This window comes from Pistacia vera, unplaced genomic scaffold (genome assembly GCF_008641045.1).
Source record: "Pistacia vera cultivar Batoury unplaced genomic scaffold, PisVer_v2 Contig320, whole genome shotgun sequence".
Lineage (NCBI taxonomy): Eukaryota > Viridiplantae > Streptophyta > Magnoliopsida > Sapindales > Anacardiaceae > Pistacia > Pistacia vera.
Window position 1 is genome coordinate 1,827,017 of NW_022196136.1, and position 17,326 is coordinate 1,844,342.

Below are 17,326 nucleotides of genomic sequence, written 5' to 3' on the forward strand. Positions count from 1 at the left end.
GGCTTCCCTTACAAATGGTGCTTGAGAAACTTTTGAGTTAAGACACTGAGCTTATAATGGAAAGGACGTTAACCGATTTAAAGTAGCCTTAAAGGAGGAGGATAGAGGTTGGGAGTGGCTAATAAATACAGTAGCAAGTTAATTGCTGAGTCATGCTTTTTGTGGCATCTAAGTCGAATATGCAACAGTTGAGAGGATTTGCATGATCGCGACAAAGTGAATAGATAGGCAGCATGTAAGATGCCATAGTTAAGTCATGCATAATTTTTTTTTGAGAAGTTGTGGTGGTATTGTGCACCAAAGATGGAAGGGAAGCTGGGATTTATGGACGGCCGTCCAAATTTTTTCTTTAGTTTTGTAAAACAAAAATAAAGTAAGGGAGTCCCCAAAGTTTTTTTTTATTTTTTTATTTTTTTTTAATTTTCATATTTTGGTTGAGGACGAGCGTCCCTTATTTGCGGGCGCCCGTCCAAAATGAATGGACGGCCATCCATAACGGATGAACGGCCGTTCCTAAATGTTTTTTAATTTTTTTTAAAAGAATTGTTAATGGACGGGCATCCATTAAAATATGAACGCCCGTCCAATATTTAGGGACAGCCGTCCATAACCTATGAACGACCGTCCCTAATTTTTTTAAAAATTGTTTATTCCATTTTACTTATGGACGGGCGTCCTTTAAATGGGGATGCCTGTCCGTAGTAAATGGACCCCCGTCCATATAATATGGACAGGAGTCCATGTAAGTGAATGGCCGTCCATATTTGATGGACAACCGTTCACTAGAAAAATATTTAATAACGCGTCTGGATCGCTGGTGTGAGTCAGGGGACATGTAGGCCGGTACACATTTTTGATGCAAAAATGCCGGTGTTCGTAGCTTTGTTGGTTTGGAAAATAGAGAAACTGGTTCAACAAGCAACTGTGGAATGAACCTAGAAGATCCACTCATGCTTTGAGTCTTGATTCATATTTTGAGGGAAGTGCTTTAATCAAAAGTGCTTTTCAGTTTTACAGTTAAAAAAATAAATAAAAAAACCAACCAAAAATACCTCTACATGTGAAGTGCAACTTATAGGAATTTAAGTTATATTATTGTTTAACTGAAAAAAAAAAAAAAAAAGAAGCTTGATTCTATCACCAGTAATGGTCAGACCTTACAGAAGAAGTAGACCAAATATTTCAGCCTTTTGAAAAAGCACAAACGCATGTTGTTAGATATAAATCCTTATATATATATATATATATAAGGTTTTAAAATCTAACGCGGGGAGTGACCCGATCAGGTCACCGGGTTGGCCGGTCGAACTGGTTCAACCGTTGGGTCAAACTGTGATGTCATCATGTTGATGTCAACATGATGATGTCATTCTGACATCAGCATGACATCAACATGACATATAATAAAATAATAAAAAAGCGGTTCAACCGTTGGGTCAGACTGGTTGGACCGACGGTTTGTAACAAAAAATCCGGTCTAACCGCGGTTCCAACTGAGTCATTTAATATTTTTGGTTTTTTATTTGAACAGACTAAGCCGAGTCGGGTCTTAAAACCATATATATATATAGAGAGCTGGGCATTTAGGACCGGGCCCAAAAGCCCAACTCGAAAACCCAATCCTAGGACCGGTCCTCGAGAGGACCGAACCTAGGAGGTTTGGTCCCAAAACGGGACCAGGCCTAAGGAGGAGGGCCCGAGCCCTCCACTGGGCCCTCCTCCAAGGCCCAGGCCTGGGCCCGAAAAAATTTATATTTTTTCAATATAGTCCCCTACCAAATTACATAAAACCCCTTGTCAATTTGAAAATAAATATAAATTAAGAGGGCTAAAAAAAAATTTACAAAATTTATAAAAAAAAAAAAATCTTCTAGGTTTAAATTTTTTATAAAATTTATAAATTTTACCCCTAAAAAAATACTAAAAACCCCCCATAAAATTTCATTTTGCCCCCACATATAAAAAAAATTGAGGGGGGAAAATTAATTATCCAAGCCCCATGGGACTGGTCCTAGGACCAGTCCTGGGCCCATAGGACCAGTCCCTACCAGGCCTAAGGCCTGGTCCGGGTCCTAATTTTTCTCATGGGTCCCAGGCCCATGAGTGAATGGTCCCATTTGGGACCAGTCCCAAACGGGCCCAGGCCTGGGCCTGCTTGAGACCAGTCCCTGCCTACCTCTATATGTATATATGTATGTATGTATGTATGTATGTATGTATTAAGTCATTTAAATTAATTAATAATAAATTATGGTAATGATATTATGAATAGAACTGTAGTTATTTATTTAGAATTTATTTTAAATTCTATTTAATAATTTGATAAGAGATTTAAAAAAATTATATCTTAAAGAATAACACTACACCTACAGCATTCTTATAAAATATTATGTGGCAAAATATAATTGGGTAAAAGTTTAATTTAAATTTAAAATCAGCAATCAACCAATCATATTTTGCCACATAATGTTATATGAGAAATATTATACAAAAATGTTGTATGTGTAGTATTACTCTATCTTAAATAAACATAATTTATCATTTATCAAATAGACATATTGTATCATTTCATAAGAGATATAATTTTTAATAATTTGATAAGAGACTTAAAAAAAAATGGATATAAAGTCTCTTAACAATTTTAATATAGTACAAATATAATATTATAATAGTATTATTATATGTATTATTTGATTCATTATAAAGTTATATATATATATTTGGGGATTCCTCGATCCAGGAACGGGCTGGATTCGAGGAATCCCCTTGGGCTTTCAGGTCGGGGCCGGAGACAGGGGTCCTCGGCTTTGACCTGGCCCGTGTCCATCCCCAGGTTTGACTTCCATTTCACATACCCGACCTTTTCAGTTCTGTTCGACAACTATTTAGCTCCCATGACCCATTTTGGCGGCTATCCACCTTTTTTAGTCTTTGGTTAGGTGAGTTCTTAATCCTTATTTTCCATACTTGTTCGTCTCTAAATTTAGTTGACGTCATCATGTTAAATTTAGTTGATGTGATTATTTTGATAAGTGGTTATATTTTTGTCACTTTATAGTTATTAAATCATGGATAAGACTTGGATGAAGGAAAAAAAAATGGTCAAAAAGATATGTGGAAAATTTGTGGAGAACAACTCAGGTGGGGAATGTGATATTAGATGTCCATGTACAAATTGTTTGCATTTGTACATCCAAGGGCAAAATGTTGTTTACGATCACTTACTTATTCAAGGGATGAATACTGACTACACTAGATGGATCTATCATGGCAAGCACTCTAATTTTGATATTGGTTTTTCTTCTCATTCTAATGGTTGTGATGATGAGGACTATCATGGAACACCTAATAATAAGGGAGAGGTTATGGGATGCAGGAGATGTTAAATGACTTTGAGAATTTAAGAGATCATTGTATGGGAAGTGGTCCTCGTGGCGATGTTCATAATGAGGCAGTAGGGTATTCATATACGAGTTCTGAAAAGTTGTTGATGGAAGCTCAACAAGAGTTGTATCCAGGTTGTTCAAATTTCACAACATTGTCATTCATAGTAAAGTTGCTTCATTTGAAGGTGTATAACAAATGGAGCAACAAATCATTTGACATGTTGCTTGATTTACTTAAACAAGAGAAACCAATTGGTGAGAAACTTCCAAAATTACGAAGCAAAAAACATGTTGCGTGATTTGGGTTTAGGATATATCTCTATACATGCATGCAAGTATGATTATGCCTTTTTTTTTTTGGAAAGATTATGAGCATCATGAATATTGTCCTAAGTGTGGTACTTCCAGATGGTAAACAGATGATAGGAAAGGCAAGAAAATTCCTCTTAAAATTTTGCGATACTTCCCCTTAAAGTTGAGGCTTCAAAGGTTGTTTATGTTAAAAAAAAAAAAAAAAATAGCTATAAAAATGAGTTGGTATAAAGATGGAAGAGTAGATGATGGAATTTTGAGACATCTAGATGATTCTCAGGTATGGAAAGATCACTACAACATTATGCATTTTTAGTCATGACGTTCATTGTAGCTAAAAGTATGAATTTGTGTAGCTAAACGGTTTAGTTACAAATGCAATATTTTATAGCTTATCGTAGCTAGAAGTGACGTAGCTAAAAGTTAGCCATATAACTTTTTGTTTACATAGGTAACAATTAATATTTTTTGCTATGGATGAGATTAATATGTAACTAAAATCTTAAATATTTTTGCCATAACAATAATAAGCTTGTAGCAAAAGCTTTGTTTTTATAGCCACGGAGAATAATCAGTATAGCTATGTTTGCATTTTAGCTACACAAATATAAATTTATAAATAAAACTTGAAATTCCTATTACAAAAATAATATCCATGGCAAATATATTAACATTTTGGCTACGTGACCACTAAATTCATAACTAAATAAAAAGATCATTTGCCACATATATAGTAAATTCGTAGCTAAATATTAAAATATTTGCTACGGACCTATAGAAATCATATCTATATATGAAAAGATATTGTTATGGACATAGTGTGTTAACAGCTAAATATTGAAATTACTTACTATGAATACTTTTGATTTGTAGCTAGATATTATAATTATTTGCTATGGACATATTGCAGTCATAATATAAAATTCAGTTGATATGGACATAGTGTGTTAATAGCTAAATATTGACATTACTTGCTATGAATACTTTTAATTTGCAGCTAAATATTATAATTATTTGCAATGGAACAAATAATTTATATCAAGAATTTATAAATTATTGCTTCGATTAATATTAATTGTAACAAATATTGCTATAATTAACAAATTTAATAATAGTTACAAATTTATAGCAATTTTTTTATATTAAATTAATAATATGACGTCATTTGAAAATTTTAATATAAAAAATAGAACATTAATAATGTCATTTTCAACCAAATAATTGTCTACTCGTAAAATCCTTCATCCGAGTAATTTAAAATGTTATCAACTAATTTTTTTACAAAATATAAATGCTTCAATATCATAGCAATCTTTCTTGACCATTTAAGAATTTCCACCAACCTACAATATCAAATTTGAAAAAAAAAAAAAAAAAAGTTAGATTAAATCATATAGACTAATGTAATCATTGCATATCACTTTATGATTAATGTAAAAGAAAAATGGTTTTCATCGAATATATGTAGTTTTCAAAATAACTTACAATTTCATCCAAAGGGATTTAGTTATTTGTTAAAGATTGTTGACCTTGAGTTGTAAGCATCATCATGAACTTCTCTTCCCATCGTCTATTCATCTCCTCCATTTGCCTTTTTACTTCTTCTAATTTCTCATTTGCTTCCCTTTTTGCCTCCTCCGCCCTTTCATTTGCTTCCCTTTTTGCCTCCTCCACCCTTTCATTTGCTTCCTTCCTAGTTGTTTGTACTTGTTTCATAAGTTGTGCTTTAGTTGGTATACTTCCAAAGTATTCAATTATACTTTTTCCTGGACCATAAGCACGCAAATAGTCATTCTTCTTTGGACCAAGGATCTCTTCAAATATTTTATCATCATTCAATAAGATTTGTCCTTCTACTTGTTGTTTTCTTAATCGATCAAACTGTGACTGCAAAATAAATTTATAAATTAGCTTGGATGTGTGTGCATAATAAAAAATCAAGAAATAGTTAAAGAGAATACAAAGCTATTACAATAATGTCTTCTATATTGGATTCAACTTGCTTTCCTTTCTCTCTTTTGCAAGATTCAATCCAAACTTCAACACGAGGAGTATATCCATTTTTATTTTGCTGTCATACTAAAAGTTATAAACATATTGATTAAAAATAATAAGTATGAATTATTAAACTTAATCTCATATTTGAAAGCAAATTCATGCCATTTAATGTTTGAGTTGAGCATAACTTTTAGTTCCTATGTAAGGAGGCATAGACTGCTTTGATCTATTTGTCTTATTCTTGTTACTCCTTTCCTGTATAATGATAAAATAAGCAATAATATTTATATCCTATAATTACATAATAATTATGCTAAAATTACTTAAATAGCTATGCTTACTTGAAAGGTTGCCTCACTCCAATGATTAACTAAATACTTCTAGTCATCCATATGAACAAGTTTAGGCTTGTTTTTCATATGACTTTGGTAAGTTGGTTTCAAATCAAATTTTTTTTTTTTTCATTTTGTATCCGTAATCCCTATATAAGGCATTCATGTGACCAAAAATGGCTTCTTTCCTTCCTTCTACTTCTTCAAATATAATTCTCCTGAAAAACATATAGGACAAATAATTATCAAATTCTGCACTTTAATATATTAAATAGAATACAAGATTTTATAAATATTTATTTCTTATCCATCTTACCTCGATAATGGTCCACATACGGTCAATTTCATGTTCTTTAAGTTCTTTCCACTCCTTTAATTGTAAAGGACAACATGATTTATTTCGAACTATTTGTCCTAAAAATCAAACAAAATATGTTGAGTTTTCACCAATAGCTTGATGATCCTCATCAAATTCTATAGGCAACTTTTCTCCTTTTTCTAATGTAATGATTTTTATGCAGCACGTAGGACCTCTTGTTTTCCTTTTTTTAGTGTTTAGACCTAAAATTACATGAATAATTATTAATTAGCAAATCAAGAACTGCATGACATTTAGAAAATGAAAATGCATGAAAGTAAAATGGAAAAATTTTAAATTAAAACCGGATGTCCATGCCTCAATTCCAACATCTGATGTGTGCTCCTCTGAAAATGCTTGGTAGACTTCCCCCGAAACATTTCCAAGATTATGTTCTTCGGGACAACAAGACACAATGTCATCCTTTTTTGAGAGAGTACACATGTTAACAGACATTCCCTTAGTATTTCGATAACTTGCAAGCATGTTTTTCACGTCATCATCATCAGCAATTTGTACTAGCCCATCAAAATCGCTGATGATACTCCTTGGCTTCTAGTAAAACAATTTGTCTCCACAAAATATATCAAAATCATAGTTCTTTTTTATGTAATCCAACAAAGCAAAGTATGTGAGAAACTTGAACTCCAAATTGAAATCATAGTATTTCTGAGTCACTCTACCATTAATATACTTTCGTGTAAGTGAAAAGACAAAATATCCTCCATAATGAAATCTTATTATTGTCATTTCCGGTATGCCCGTTCTTCCTATTATAAAAAAATAAAACAAAATTCAAGTTAGATGAATATTAAATAAATTAACAAACAATAATAATAATGAGTGTACATGATAGCCACAACAATGAATTGATTTGGTGATCAGGAAAGCATTAAAAAATAAATTACTAAATGATGTTTACCAATAGAATTAGTTGCTCTTTCTGATTGTATAAGAGAATGGTGATCATTACATGACTTCTCAATACTGTGTGTAGTAGATTGAACCTTATTGAGTTGTGCTTCATAATGAGTTTTTTGCATATCTTGAGAGATACTATCGACAAGATCACACTTGTTGTCAGTGGACTTAACTTTTCTTTGTCCTTTAACTAAACCTCCACGCCTACTCATGTTGTTGGTATTCTAAAAAGGTATTACTTACAATAAAATAAATCATTGAGTTATAAAAAAATTGGAAATTAAAAAAAAAGATATTATTGAGCTATGACCATAATATTTCAAAATAGGGGAACTTAGATACAACAAGGTTTCTTATTCATATTGCGCTTAAAGTTTGGTGTAGACAGATTATTCCTATATTTCTGTTTCTTATAATTAAGACTAACTAATAAGTGGTGCAATGTTTGTAGGTCCTACGTATTTCCACCGCAAACTTGTCCATATTTTGTTATTGTCGTGAGGTTTTTTTCAATATTATTTTATATCCACCTATTGGGTTTGACCTATGGCCAAGTCTAATTTTATAGTATAAATCAAATTCTTCTCAAAATTTGACATTAAGTGATAGGTGTTTCTGTTTGGTTATGTGTTTCCACTGATGATTATGTCATTAAACAAACCTGATATCGTTAGACTTTAATGGTGTCGACATGGCACCTTAACTTACTAATCATAACCTTCATCTTCCTCTAAAATTCCCACAACATGAGTCACAACATTTTGACTCAATTATTGTCACTTTTCACAATTTTTTTTTCTTAAATATCAACCCACCAAAATTACGTTTAATAAAAGCTTTATTATTTATTAACTCTGATTAGTGTATTTTGTGAAAACCCCAGGAAGATGTGAGATTTTGTCCTATATATGTACATAAATAGAGCAAACGACGTAATCCCACCCGAAGTTTGGGGAAATCCCAAGTTGATACTCTTGGTTCAATTTATCCCGTTTCACCACCCTTAATCTAACACTGTTAATAATTGATGGATCTGACACAGTGACAGTGAGTAACAATGACTGAAATACCCTTGAACCTTTGACTTTAGATTAGTTAACAAATAAAAAACTAAATAGACTATAAAAAACCAAAAATGCCCCTATCTTTAGTTTATTTTCCAAATATAGTGAAATTACCCTAATGCCTCTGAACCGTTTGAAAGTTTAGCAACAATTGTTTGAATTTTAAGGGTTTAGCTGTATAATGGCAAAGTAATATTTCTTAAAAATTGGCATACATCCTGAAAAGTTTCAAGTTTGAACACAAACACATCTTACACAAAACCAACATCAAAGATCATACTACAACCATACATACTGAGTTAAACACTTTTGCATTGAACATATATATGAAAAATACATAATTTGGCCTTGAAATGTGATGATCAACAGCCCAAAAACAGAAAATTAAAGCTGCATATTACATCAAAAAACCCACTGCAGCAGTCCTAAATCAATTACAACATTCACAATAGACAACCTAAATCAGTTGCTATCTGTACAATATTATCACACCATATTTGCACACCAAGACTAACAAACAAAGTCCTATGTACAACTTCCCCAAATTTCACCAAAATACAGCAGCATCCTTCAACTCCACACATCCAAAAAAACCAACATCATGCTTCTACAGTTTTATCACACCAAAAAACAACAGCATGCTTCAACTCCACACTCCTTAAGTGCCTAAGAAAAAATCATAAAATCAATTTAAGGGGCTATCCTTGACAGTTTGAAGTAATGTAACAATGTTAAAATTTGAAGGATTGATGTTACACTAACCTACTACCCTTGACAGTTGCTTCAATGTTGACATGTCTGACTTGTTGTGGCTAATGAAGCTTCTCCTCTCTAAACAAAGCATAGAAAACAAATGTTAATGCAAGCAAATTCTATTACAAAAACAATACTAATCATGTTAAATAAAAGGTTTAAAATACCCTTTGATTCTTGTTGTTTGAATGATTTTGTGGGCAGCGTCTCTTATTATGTCCCAAAGTTCGACAGATCCCACACCTAAGTGTTGCACCTTTGGTCATCCTTGGTTCTTCATCAACATCCTTTTTTTTTTTTTTTTTTTGGCCTTTTTGGGTCTCCTAACCTCTGCCTACCCCCAAGCAAGTCAGGCCAACTAAGTGGGTCAGGTATGGGGTGAATGTGATCAACATATGTTTTTACATATGAAGTGATCCTCAATGAAGAGTCCACATAATCCTCCATATTTCTAATGTTCCTAAAAAGCAAACAGCGGACTGCATGCACACAAGGGACTCCAGAAAGTTGCCACATTCCACAGTCACAATTTTGAGATTGAAGGTTTAAGATGTAAGGTCTACTGGGAAGGCAGATGTTATCCACCACTTCAAACTCATCACTCTCAGGCCAGATAGCTTTAACATTCCTAACGGACTCAATTAGACTATTGATTTTCCTATGTATTGTAGGGGGAACAGTTGTGACCTAATCATTCCTAGCCTTTGCCCTAGCTTGCATTTGTACCATAACCTTTCTCCTATAATGCTTTAACAAGCTTAGTATAGGTAATTCTCTTTTCTCTCCCAACCAGCTATTAAAGACTTCACACATATTATTTGTAACATGATCGGATTTGGAATCAAGGTCGAATGCATGCCTTAACCAGGATCTCACATCATTTTCAATCATCTACCTATGAGCTTTTCTATCTACAGCTTCAACCTTTTCCATGGCTTGCTGAAAATCAATGATATTGACAGCTCTACTAACAGCCCAAAACAAGTTCTTTAACCTCAACCCAGGGAATTTTTTCCTAAAGTTAGCATAAACATGCCTAGCACAATGTCTAACACTAGCATTTGGCCAACAGGTCTGTATAGCATCCACCAAACCCTTCTGTCTATCACTCATGATAGTGATAGGGTCAATGTCCCCTATAAACTCCTTCAACAAGGTCATAAAGTATCTCCATGATTCCTTGTTCTCTATCTCACAAATGGTAATTGCTATTGGGAAAATGCCACTATTAGCATCCATAGAAACTATTGACAACAGTACTCTACCATAAGGCCCTTTACGATGGCAACCATTCACACCTATAAAATGCCTACAACCCTCTATAAACCCCTTCTTTTGTGCTGGAAATCCTAAGAAACACCTCTGAAAGTTTGGAATCCCTTTTGGACTAACAGATTTCACATTATACATGAAACCTGGGTTGGTATGTTTGACAGTGTGATCATATTTTAACAAACCAGTAAAGGACTTTGCATGGAGCTTGTTTGACCTCCCATTTGCCAGCTTATTAGCTCTATAAAGTTTGGATCTAGGCAACTGCATATAGTGTTTCCTACCCAACGTGTCTACCAATGGCTTAATTGATGAACCCTTTTGGGATCTGATGAAGTCTCCCATTTTTTCAGCCACCCAAGCACTTGTTGCCTCTCTATTATTATAAACCCTCTTGCATGTATGTGTGTGCCTATACTTCCTAATCTGAAAAGACACATCATCAGGCATCAAAGTAGCATATAGATGAAATGGACAGTTTGCTTGCTTACATTTGGCCTTAAATCTTCTTCTCTCATTGTGAATCTTCCTAACAGAAAACCCCCTCTGAATTACATAATCTCGAAACACCTTCCTAAAGTGATCAACTCCCTCAAACACTTGACCAACTTTAAAGTGGATTTTCCCATTATCCCCATATGCAAACTGTTGAAACTTCATGTGCTTGCTAAACCTAGTTACTGCATCTTCATCATCAGTAGACCCTTCATATGAACTGTCCTCATGGTATTCAGACATTTCCTCTTGAACTTCAATGTCTTCTACCCCACCACTAGCTTGCCCAGTTTGATTTCCCTCAACCCCACCACTTCCCTACCCAATTTCAATTCCCTCTACCACCCCACTTCCTTGTCCATCCTGCCCACTCTCATGGTCTTCTTCATGATCACTTTCATCACTTTCAACATTCCAATACAACTCATCTAGAATACCCTCTTCAGCTTCCTCATTATCCTACCTCACAAAACCCTCATTGTCCTCTGGTTGGGCTTCTAGTAAAGTTATAGGTTACAAAGTCCACCGGTATGGCTTCTACATAGACCTTTATCACTCGCTTGCCAAAACTCTTATATTGCTTAAATATGAATTTCATATCATCATCTCCTTCCATTATGTATCTAGCCCCTGACAAAGGTAGCTCAACATCTACCTTAAACTTCTCATAAGGGTTCGTTTCGACAACCTCATTCTCCGAAGCCACACATCGTTTCACATCTTTAATAAAATGTATGTAATTATACTCATCCGGATCAACATTTAGTATATCATATTCTAAACTAAACACTTCAACTTTAAAGTCATAGGAATTTGCATTCAGCTTGCATAAACAAACACAACCAAGCAATTATAAACAAAAAATCAACTGCCACCACCCTACAACAGCTATCACCACCCTACCACCACCAAACCACCACCAAAGGTATGTGGCGTTGTTACACCAGATGTTGTCAACCACTGCTAGGCAACATTTAAGATAGTTACTGGTTTCCAGCCAATATACCAAAAATCACCCTAACGCCACCATCAACTCTACCACGACTATACCACTATACACACACCACCACCAATACTAACACTGCCATGAAACACTAATATCCTAAAGCCCCACTACACCAAAACTTTAACCCTAATCCTAAAGCCCCCTACTACCACCATCAACACCATACCACCACCCTAAGTACGTGGCATTGTTACACCAGAAGTTGTCAACCATTGCCAGGCAGCATTTAAGATTGTTACTGGTTTCCAGCCAATATACTGAAAGTCACCCTAACACCACTGTCAACTGTACCACCACTATACCACCACTATATCACCATATACACACCACTACCAATACTAACACTGTCATGCAACACTAATATCCTAAACCACCATTACACCAAAACTTTAACCCTAATCCTAAAGCCCCATGCTACCACCATCCTACCACTACCCAACAACTACCCTAATGCCATCATACAATCATTGTCAGCAACCGACCACCAACATACCCCCATTGAACTAGCAAACATGCACCACTAATCCATCTACCACCACCCAACAGCCACCCTAACACCACCACCACCACAACCACAACCCTAACACCAATCACCACCACCAAACATATAACCAAAAAACCAATCTACAGAAAAATCCAGCACAAACCATATACAAAAAATACGTAAATAAATTGTCGATATACCTTGCCACAGACCACGTCGCCATATCGTCCATCTCCTCGAACTGTCGTCTTTCTTTACCCATCGTTCGTCTTCCTCTAATCGACGAGACTTCTCTTCTCATTGATGGCTCGTATTCCTCCCAAGGTTGTGTCTGCATGACTAGTGCGGTGGTTTCGGGTTAATGGGTCTAGGTCTGGTTGTCGTTTCGTAGTCACCGATTTAGGGTTGTCGTTGATGTCGGTTTACGGTTTACCATTTTTGCCAAATGCCACTGACGAAGATGATAAGCGTATGAATGATTTTGTTCATATCGTTTGGGAGTCAAAGCAGAAAAACCAAGAGGCAAGGATTCGGTGAGGCTTGAAAGAGAGGGCGTGTAATGACTGCTTTCTACTCGTATTCTCATAAAATATGCATAATAAAATACATGTAAAATAGTATAAAAAGTTAGGCCCAAATTTTTCTTTTATTAAACATAGACATTCTTTGTACAAAACTCATGTCATATATAAAACTATGAACAATAAGGTGGATAGTGTAGCCACTTCCCCTCGCTTGTCGACATCCATCCGACCGTGTCCTCACCTAGATCCTGCAAAAACATAGGAAACAACGGGGTGAGCACAAAATAAGGCTCAGTAAGTAAATCCTCTACTCATCTATCCCCGTAACTCTTTCCCCTCAATTCTTTCCTTACACTTCCCATTACTCTATTTGCTTTCTCTTTCGGTTTCACTGTCTCTGTTTCTCTTTCTTAAACCTCTTTTCTATTAACTCTCTCTCTAATAAGTCACGGCCCCATCTGACCAGAGGCACGGTTGGGATTCACTCCCACTCTCTGTGACTTTTACTCATTCTAGCCGATCGGACTCGGTTATGCATGGATTCGAAACCCTTGGCCATGTGAGTACATAAACTCTCTCTCGGGTAAACTCGGGTATAACCCTCATCCGCGTGTACTCTCACGGGCTACACCACTTATCTCTCATACTCATGCCGCTCTCTCAATGCGGCGTACGTGTGGGAATACTCTACCTATTACTCACGGGTTCCCCATCGCACAACCTATTCTATTCTCTTGTCTAGCACTATTTTCTCTTTATTCTCTAGTCTTTCTCTCTACTCTTAGAATAGTTTAAACTCAATTTCTCTACTCTCTTTTTCTAATGCATAATTAGTGCATGATTACTGCACATAGGTGACTCATGCTCATTAATGCACTTATGAGATGCAATTATGCCATGTAGCAAAAATTAAGGTTTTCTACTCTTACTCATGCTTCTCTTGAGTATTTCATCATACAACTCATATGCATATAAAGCTTTACTTTAACTATAACTTTTCTTTTTTCTTTAATCATCCAAAATGGGAGAAAGGCTCCCTCATACTCTCTAATTTCCCTGTCAAAGGGAAACACTTCTATAAGTTTGCTCAAAACTTCATTCCACTTCAATCAAACTCAACCCAACATCAAGCAATCTCAACACTTCTACATCCATCTCAACAAATATAAACCATACATATACATACACAATCTCTACTCAATTAAATTCTCAAATCTCAACTTAGTTAGGATTTACTTACCTTGTGAGGAAATAACTTCTCTAATACTTCTCATTTCCTTTGGTAGTTCGATTTCTCTCTACAACTTTAAATAACAACCACAACATAAGACTTTAACCAAAACATAATAAAACTCTCATCTAAAGCAAGAAGCCTTACCTTAGTATGCTTTAGATTAAAACTCTACTAAAACCTACTCAAAAAGTCCTTAGTAATCCTTGGAAGATTGAAGGAAATTTGAGAAGAAGTAGAGAATGGAAGAGGTGGTGGAAATGGATGAAATGAAGGATTCTCTACACTTAACCCTTTTTAGCTCAACTTATACACAAGCATTCCCATTTTGCCCTTACTCTTTCTTGAAAATTTCATCCATATCCTTTGATTCCTTACAAACACACCCCCATACTAACATATTTTTCATGAAATTTCCTTACATTTTACTCCCCACTTTTCCTGTTAATTAGGGGTAGAATGGTCAAATTGCCCTTAAGGAAAAATATCTACAACTTTTCAGCCGACCCGTCGTCGTGGCGAAGACAATTCCGTCGCCGCGGCGAAACACTCCAGCAGCTACTCCATGGCTGCAACACCTCTTCGCCGCGGCGAAGATTTTTCTTCGCCCTGGCGAAGCCTGTAACACAACATTTCACCAAGTCTTCATAATTTTCAGGGCAATCACTCAACCAACCCAATGGATGATCTTCGCCGCGGCGAAGCCTGTAACACAACATTTCGCCAAGTCTTCATAATTTTCAGGGCAATCACTCAACCAACCCAATACATCCATTCAAACAAGGGCCAACCAAACCAAAAATAACAACATATAAGTTTAATTGAAGCTAAATCAATGAACGTTTAAGCAATACAGCAAAGCTTAACTACGTACCTCAAGTGGGGCGTTACAGGGCGTTAGCTAGAAGGATGATGAGGAGATAAGGATGGTCATTGGAATATTGATTTTGTTCATCTTGTTAAGGAGTCAAAGCGATAGTGAGAGACCATATCTGGTAAGCTTACGAGTTCGACTAAGGGATGGGAAGAAGGTCAAAGGGATTAATGGTTGCCATTTTTGTTGCACAGGTGATGAGGTTCATGGGTTAATGTCTATAGGTTAATTTTTTAGAAAAAAAATCTGCATTTTCATTTGAAAGAGAAAGTGTAAGAGTGTTAGAGAATTTTTTCTTTTCGCCTGACATTTGCAATAACTCCAGCTGCCATACATTATCTTTCTCTACACATTTTGCAACAATTCCCTAGGCTTCTTTATTATTTGAATTTAATTTGCAACATTTCCCTAGGCTTCTTTATTATTTGAATTAATTTATCTTAAATATCGTTTTTACCCTTTTGCTATTAAAACCAAGCGAACGGTGTTAGATTAAGAGTGGCAAAAAGGGATAAATTGAACCAGGGGTACCAACTTGGGATTTTCCCAAACTTTGGGTGGGATTATGTCATTTGCTCTACACAAATATAATAAACGAAAGAAAATAAAGCAAGTTGCTAGTAACACAAGTTTTAAAAAAAAACTGACTTGAAAGAAAACTACAAGCAAGTTGCAAAAGCAAAAAAACGCACGAGATCCTAGAAAATAAAAGGCTCAACGATCAATGTTGTATTGGTTTCATAAAGAAAACTGACCTTTGAAGCCTGAATCTTGCTTGTGAATTTTCCAAAGGTTTTAGTCGTTTGCTGCTCCTTGTTTTTTATTCTCTCATGTTTAAGGTAAATCAAAAGCTTTGAAAAAAAACCCTACAAAAAAAAGGCACAATATGAAAATTAAAGAGGGATAAAAAATACCACCACTTTTTTATTTTGGGGAAAAATATGTCTTTATCCTACTTGAAGCATGAATATGAATTTTAATTGAAATAGGAACAATGAAGTTGACCTAATTAAATAATAATAAAGTCCATGGACTTAGGTAATTAAATAATGATAAGGTCCATCATAACTAAGTTAAACAAATTATTTTATTAATTAATCTTATTATTAGTAATGTATATAAATTATTTATTAAATTATTTACATTTAAAAGAAAAATTACATAAATTATGATGAAGAAAATTAAATTCTACATATTTAAGATAAATAATTTGAATTATAAATGATGAACAAGATATATAATCTTTATATAGTGGGGTTGTTGCACAAGCTATCTATGGTCTCATGTGATTCACGAAGTTCAATTTTTATAACCAAACTTATATTCTTATTATAAACAATATGAAAAGATATTGTGAATTAAATTACGAGTGGTTTGAATCAATTGCAATTGATACATTGAGAACAATTTATTAAAACACAATGAGACGAAACCCACTTAAATCCTACCATTGCCAAGCTCCGTGATGAATTCTTTATTTCTTGTTCATAGAATGAACTTGCAAATTGATCTCCAACTTATTAATTATTGACGTAGAACATGTAGCTGATGAGTACATGAAGCGGGCTAAGCATTAGACCAATGATTAGAAAACCTGTTGGATATGGTTCATACTTTGCATGAAAAAGATCTATTTAATCCCTATGAATTGATTTTTATTTTATTTTTTATTGTATGCATTAGCGTATCTGTTGTTTTAACTTGATTCTACTTGATGTTGTGATGGTTCGCAAGCTCTGAGTTAGCCCAGTATGTGTGTGTTTGTTTTTCTTTTGATTGATTTGGTGATGTAGACTTTCTTAGTGTTTTCTTGTATTATCTACATGCAATTCTTGGTTAGGATCTTGTGAGAAATGTCGGTGGTTAATGCTTTAACATAAAAAGGGTAGTAGCAAGCGGTAACAATTAAACGTTGGTGATGTAGTCAAAATTGGCCAGCTTAGATACTTGGTTACAAAGCAATTTCATCCATAACAAAACAAAAGTCTCTTCTCTTTCAGGTACATGTTTGCCTTTCTATCAATTAGACATTTAGCTATGTATGGACATACAAACACCCATATATAAACAAAACAATATATACTATGTTAATAATCTTCTTTATGGAACCTAGATTTGAGTGGATGACCTGTAAATTATTGTTTGTGTTTCATACTAATTATTTTTCATTTATTTTATTTGGATCAATTAGTTATTTCATTTTTTAATTTCTATTAAACAGAATTACAATGGACAAACAATGGATGCAATGTACAGATAGATTGTGTAATGAGTATATGACAGGAGTTCAAAATTTTCTTGATTTTGCTTTTAGCC

The 17,326-nt window shown here is 34.6% G+C and overlaps 1 protein-coding gene across 1 annotated transcript; it reads right to left on the bottom strand.

Annotated features, from left to right (window-relative positions):
• Positions 1-10,015: 10,015 nt before the first annotated feature.
• LOC116137092 lies at positions 10,016-11,134 on the bottom strand. The gene has a single exon (XM_031422781.1). It carries the CDS (start codon positions 11,132-11,134, stop codon positions 10,016-10,018), a length of 1,119 nt encoding a protein of 372 aa, XP_031278641.1.
• Between the last annotated feature and the right edge of the window lie 6,192 nt (positions 11,135-17,326).

Bases quoted from the DNA above. Each gene is read 5' to 3' on its own strand.
- LOC116137092 (XM_031422781.1), bottom strand. From the start codon at position 11,134: ATGTCTGAATACCATGAGGACAGTTCATATGAAGGGTCTACTGATGAT.